Source organism: Sinocyclocheilus rhinocerous, unplaced genomic scaffold, assembly GCF_001515625.1.
Source record: "Sinocyclocheilus rhinocerous isolate Xijiao unplaced genomic scaffold, SAMN03320098_v1.1 scaffold764, whole genome shotgun sequence".
NCBI classification, from domain to species: Eukaryota; Metazoa; Chordata; class Actinopteri; order Cypriniformes; family Cyprinidae; genus Sinocyclocheilus; species Sinocyclocheilus rhinocerous.
The window spans coordinates 413,033-419,514 of record NW_015627902.1 but is presented as its reverse complement, the minus strand read 5'-3'; the positions used below and the strand labels follow the sequence as shown (position 1 = coordinate 419,514).

General features: G+C 36.8%; 1 protein-coding gene across 3 annotated transcripts in view; it reads right to left on the bottom strand.

The window, feature by feature from the left end:
* ttc29 (tetratricopeptide repeat domain 29) overlaps positions 1–5,344 on the bottom strand; it is a 7,756-nt gene extending 2,412 nt beyond the window's left edge. Inside the window, exons 1-8 of one of the 3 annotated variants that reach the window (XM_016548436.1) lie at positions 5,261–5,344; positions 5,028–5,120; positions 4,881–4,949; positions 4,618–4,787; positions 2,687–2,872; positions 2,203–2,415; positions 1,092–1,177; positions 921–1,012 (exon numbers count right to left, since the gene is read on the bottom strand). In XM_016548436.1, the coding sequence (XP_016403922.1) occupies positions 921–1,012; positions 1,092–1,177; positions 2,203–2,415; positions 2,687–2,872; positions 4,618–4,787; positions 4,881–4,949; positions 5,028–5,116 (905 nt within the window). In that variant the 5' untranslated portion in view covers positions 5,117–5,120; positions 5,261–5,344. Of the gene's footprint in view, positions 1–920; positions 1,013–1,091; positions 1,178–2,202; positions 2,416–2,686; positions 2,873–4,617; positions 4,843–4,880; positions 4,950–5,027; positions 5,121–5,260 lie in introns of those variants that run through there. The other 2 variants (XM_016548437.1, XM_016548438.1) reach the window with 2 other exon arrangements.
* Between the last annotated feature and the right edge of the window lie 1,138 nt (positions 5,345–6,482).

The following is a 6,482-nucleotide window of genomic DNA, read 5'->3' as shown; positions in this document are numbered from 1 at the left end:
GTGTGTGTGGATTACTTGTGGATTATTGTGATGTTTTTATAAGCTGTTTGGACTCTCATTCTGACGGCACCCATTCACTGCAGAGCATCCATTGCTGAGACACTGATGCTATGCTACATTTCTCCAAATCTGATGAAGAAACAAACTGATCTACAGCTTGGTTGGCCTGAGGGTGAGGACATTTTCAGCAAATCTTCATTTTTGGGTGAACTAAGCCAGCTTGAGTACGGGTGCATACTGGGAGGCTTTTGAAAAAGTATTGAAGGAGTTCACTCATTTTAAGATCACAAGAAACATAAATTCAATCAAGTATGTCCAATATTTATACTAGTAGTACATACCAAATTCAAGGATCAGCCATATTGATCTAAAAATCTGCATGTTTTTGATAATTATTTACTGGGGCTCCAGAAAATTTTCATGCCCTGTTTGATTCCAAGTAGGCAAAAATTCAGGGAGGAGTCATTGCACAATAAAATATATTTTTCTTTTTAAATTTAATATAATGGAAATTAATTTGGAGATATCTAGAGCATGAGTAGTGATTCTAAATATGACACTTGTTTATTCCACATATCTAATTTTCTGCTCTATAGCACCATCAACAGTCCAATGCATGTGATTTTTTTATCCTATGAGTAGTGTTCAACATTTTGACACTTGTTTTTAAAAAAAAAAAATTTTTTAATCCAAAGCAGCTTATATTCCGTTCAATTTATACATCAATTAATGGCAAAATTCCCAGGAAACTGAACTTTGATATGTCTAGAACCATGTTTACTGGTCATTTTTTTGTAACTTTTCATTGCAAAACATTGGGCTTTTCTGTCTCTACGAACAGTCATTATTTTAGAAATGAAGCTTTACATCTCAGCTTTAAATGTGTGATGTGTGTGTGTGTGTGTGTGCATCTACTGTACCTCTCCAGAGATTTGGCAATGGCTTCATATGCTCTTCCCAGGCTGTCTGCATTTTCAAGTATTGTGGAGATCTCCATACATACGCTGAAAAACTGGCACAAGCAACAAAAACCTCAAAGAACAAATAATTACAGAATGAACGAGCAGAGTTTGGGAGCGCTCTGAACAGACCTGTTTAGCAGTCTTCTGGTCTCCAGTGCTCTGATACGCCAGGCCCAGTCTATAGGCTGCTTCTCCTTCTGACCCTCGATCTTCCGCTAGACGACAGATCAAAAACCAACAACAGGAAGAGTCATTAAACTGTAAAAACTGTGCTTTAGGGGTTGTGTGGTTTTACTGCTGGAAATCTGACGTGGAAGTTCCTTCTGCTGCCCTAATGTTATTCATGGAATGCACAACTGGCCAAGCGTTTGAAAATCTGATCATAAACGGGTTGTATTGCCAGTATAAATGTATAAGATGTCAATCTTATTGTCATTATATGACAATAAGATAATTAGTAATACTTTATAATAAGCATGCATTAACAAAGCACTTAGAAATCATTTGCTAACTATTAGTTATTAGTAATTAATAGTTTATAAATTGTAGTTAATCAGTAGTGTGTTTAGGCACCACGCAACCCACACAATTATGTGAAGGCGATTTCTATCCCCTAAACCTACCCCTAATCACATGATCTAATGAGTATTTGTATTTCATGTTGACAGCATTGTTATAATATGTTGTGTTATGTTATGGTATCGATTTACTTTTAAGTGTTTTGGGGATAGGCTTAATGTATTTGTAAACATTTTAATGAACTCTTAATACGAATGCAATTAATGTGCAATAATAGTTGTTTTAAAGCACTTACTTAATGACATTTTCCAATTTTCCATGACCTAATCTAAAGTGAGAACTATTTACAGATTGTCAACAAAGCATTATCTAACTCTTTACATAAGAACTAATTAAACAACAACACTTAATTACTGACAAAGAATGAAGTTTGTATAGAGTCTATTAATAGATTAATTACAGTTTATAAACTATTAATTAACTATAAACTAATAGTTTGCAAGCACTTTATTACTATGTACTTTTTAAAAAATATATACCTGAATTATATTGAATAGGAAAAGTCTAATTTCTCCTCCACCTTGCCTACTCTTGACTAAACTTTACTTCATTCAAATTCAAAGGTATATTTTACTAAGCTTTGTCATGTAGCTGGGCACGCTGCATGTATCTCTGCTTATGTCACGTCAAATCACTGTCAGTGTGAACAGAGTGTGCATACACTCTTTAGCCATCTGGTAGGCCTTGTTGAACATCTTAATGGCATGTGTGTAGTCTTGTTCCTGAAGCAATCTCTGTCCCAGCAGCGTGAACAGCTTCTGGAGCTCCTCACATGAGCGTGAGTGATGCATGCGGCCGCTGGGGTCCTGCCATGTACGGCCCATGGTCAGGTGATAAAACACCTCATAATGCTCTTGTGCTCGCTCCAGCTGACCTGCAACACACACGCACAGCATCTCTACATTCAACCATTCATTTTTTTTTGGGTTTGGGTGAATTTTACAAAATAGGGTCATATTTTTCTCCCCACAATTTAAAAGAAACACTGATTTGAATTTAAATTGATTTGAATTGAGAATGTCTTTTAAATTCCAATTCAATTTAGTCGAATTGATCTAAATTTGAATTGAGGTAGAATCTGAATGTAAAGAGGCAGATTGAATGGCTGTCGTATACTGTATTGAAGGACTGTGTATGTATGTTACCCTTCTCTAAATAAACTTGGCCCATGTGTAGGTTGGCCTCAGCCTCTCTTTTGCCAGAGTCCATCTTGAATTTGCGAGCTGAATGGAGGGCCAGCTGAATGAAATGATGCTTTAACCATTTGTCCTCCGGCTCGGTGAAAAACCTGGCCAAGAACATGTGGTTGTCATACGCCTCTCCATACTGTCCTACAGCAGGAAACAAAGAGATGCAGAGCATTGATATAATATCAATCTCAAGGTTTAGGGGAACAGAGCTAATGTACATGTACTGATGAACTGTAATTTATTTAGATAAGCATGTACATGATGAGGATCCAGTATATTACTTTAGCAACAATAGTAACAACTATTACATACTGTTTAATTGTTGTAACAACTGTTTTAAAGTTGGAAAGTCGGTTAAGGGAATAAGAAAACAAGTAGTTAGAATAGAAAAAGAATAGAGAAGGGTACATTTTTTTAATAAATAAAAAGAAAAATAGTAGATTGAATAGAAATAGAACAGAGAGTGCTAAAAAAACAGGTGGATAAAGTACATCTGATATGATTGAATACCCCCTTTAAGTCATTAACCCTAAATCAAATGTTTTTTTTGTTTTTTATTATGCATCTTAACAGTTTAATACACATTCATTTGTAATTAATACAGACACTAAAAAAATCAAATCACAGAATCAGACTCATAAATAAGCTACAGCTATGTATTATTACTTTTAAAATATAGAAGCGATGGACGTCTGTATAAGTTCAGAATAAATGTACTTAAATATAGGCTATGGTGACAAAGATTTTGTTTTTATCTTTATTACAAATTACATAACATTAACAACAGCCCATCGTCCCAATCTACACTGTAAGGAATCAAATAACAGAAAATGCACTGGCAACTCATTATCAGGACATTATCTAATTTTATGAACATTTGCATTAACCCTAAAGCTGATGATACACGGGGGAACTTTTTTGAGCAACATTACTTGGGCACTTTCCCATTGAGAATGGGTAACACATTTCTATCTGGATACTTTAAATCGGTCGTGGGCCCTGTGTCTCTCACCTGGTTGCCCATTGACGGCAACATTGCACAAAGTTGCCCTGTGTATAATCCGCCTAGAACAATGCAATGAACAGTGTTGGGGGTAATGCATTACAAGTAACGCGAGTTACGTAATCAGATTACTTTTTTAAAGTAACTAGTAAAGTAATGCATTACTTTTTCATTTAGAAGGAAATATCTGAGTTACTTTTTCAAATAAGTAACTCCAGTTACTTTGTTTTCATATCTTGACTGACAGCTCTGGTGTTGCCATGTTGAGAGAAATCGGGAGTAAGTGCAGAGCGTTGTGTGTGAACATGATCTTACTGTAGTTCTAGTCTAAATATGAACATGTGTTTCTCACCTGCACAAAAACACATTCAGTATTCCTCAAAATGAATAAAAACAGTCAAATGCAAACTCAGAATATTATACAAACCTGCAATAATTAAATACTGTATGTTAAATAAGACAAATATCATTTATGTATTTACATTTTACCAGTTTTTACCATACTTTCAAAACAAAAATTAAAATAGGAAAAATATGCAATATGAAAATAATTGAAGACAAAATGTGTTTTACTGAGAAAAAACAAGATTTGGTTTTTAAAAAGCCTTTTTCCAAAAGGTACATCTGGAAAAAGGGGGGTCGTCTTATATTCGGGCCAATACGGTAGTTACTTTTTTTAGGGAGTAAGGCAATATTGTAATGCATTACTTTTAAAAGTAACTTTTCCAAACACTGGCAATGAAGTGTAAATTTCAAAATACAGATACAACAACTGTAAAAATACATAAAATAAGCATGGGGAATCCCTTCAAATGAATACAGTACATCGTGCCCCAATTATACGATTTGTTTAGAGTGTAAATATGAATTTCTGTGGCGTTACCGTGTCTCTCGGCGGTCTCTGCGGAGGTGAGGCGCTGCTGGAGTGTGTGCAGCTCGTGCGGATCCGCTGCGTCCCAGCGCTGCAGCAGCGAGAACATCTGCGCAAACGAGCGAGGAAAGCCCTCGCGCAGCAGAGCCACGCACACACTCTGACGCAGAGGCTCCGTGAACCTCCAGAGACACGGCACAAGATGGTTAGCATAACAGTCATCTCACAAACTAAAACATCGATGTGTTTAGAACCACTAACGTTATAAATCTTACTCGGTGGGGATCTGCGTTTTCTCTGCAGCTGGATGGACGGGATTCTCCTTCATCCATTCCGGGCTGGACCTAAACTTAATCAAAAACAGTCTGGAAATTGTTGGAAGGCAAAATGTTTCCGTTTTAGCGTTGATAAGCAGAGCTTACTTAGACGTCGGTGTTGTCCTGTGTTTATGTGGATTGTAGATGTCTGGGAGGAGAGGAGTCCTCGATCCACTCACCAATGCTGAAGACATGCTGCTGATTAGCAAACATTTGTAAAAAGGTAAAATAAGTTACATTTGAGTTAACAACAACAAATGTGTGACAACGACTTATTTTAAACAGACACGAGGAAGTTTATTAAGTGCCCACAAACGAGTAGCTGCGAATTAAGTTACCTGTTTTGTCAGATTTGTGGCTCTTCTGTATCTTGCTAACGTTGACAGAATGGAGTTCCGTTGCCACAGCGACCAAACCGCTCACTTCCGCTCAACTCTCTCGATCTTCAGTCTATCAGTCTGTTATATTGTACTATTATTTTAATGTATAGATCGCCACAAAGAGCAATTTTAGCGGAGTCTGAAATAGAACTGAGAGTGACTAGAACAACCGTTTGCCCCCCCCCTTTAGGTAAACCACAATTTATTTTAAAATTCCTTGATATTTCCTGGTTTTGATGACCCCGAGAATCCTGTATATAATGAAATATTTCTTCTTATTATTAAAGTTATGAAATATTAGGAAAATTAAATATGATTAAATATCTAGAAAAGCGCAATATACATTATTACAAACGATGGAATGATTTATGAACGTCGTGAAATGTAAGAAATTGATTAATTTACAATCATATTACCGGGCTCAACTTTTTTTGTACCCATAATTCATGTAATTTCTGTTACAGATATTCCCTTATCATCAGCCATATTAATGTTGCTGGACCTTCCTCTGGTGACCACACGGGGTCGCTGTATACTGCGTTATGCGTGTGATTTATTCAGCTGATGCTTTTAATTTCGTTTTTCTTTTTAGTGCTCTTTAGTTGTGGCCATGTTCATCGTCCATTGACTCATTAATTAATGTGTGGCCACCTTTGTCTCAGAATGCTTAGATCACTGGCACAAGTGAAATTTCGGTTTGTTCTTACTTTAAAACACATCGAGATCAATCTATGCCTAGATATGTTGCCTCGTCAGCGGCGGGTGGAGGCGCTGTGTCACCGGATGTAGTTTGTGGCGCGCACGGGACTGAAATTTACTTCATAAACTGGGGCAAGTTCAAGCTCAAACCGGTGTGCACCGTTTTGCTACGGTTTCCGGTTTGAACGACATGTTTCCTGGAAACGGTGTGCAACGGTGTGCAACAGGGTTTGAGATGCGTTTTCTCTTGTTTGGTGGGTGTGTCAAACATGCCAGCCCAATCAGCAGCAACATGTATGTAAAGAGACAGCTCGCACAATGTAATTAGCATCCAAATAAATTCACAAGAGCAAGTATATTGTTTGCACATGTTTATTTACATTAAAGGCAAAATAACTGAAATAATAAGAGCACAAGTATAGATCTGGAACTTCTTCAAGTCTGTCTAAATATCATTTAGTAATTGCAATGTCTTCTGGTC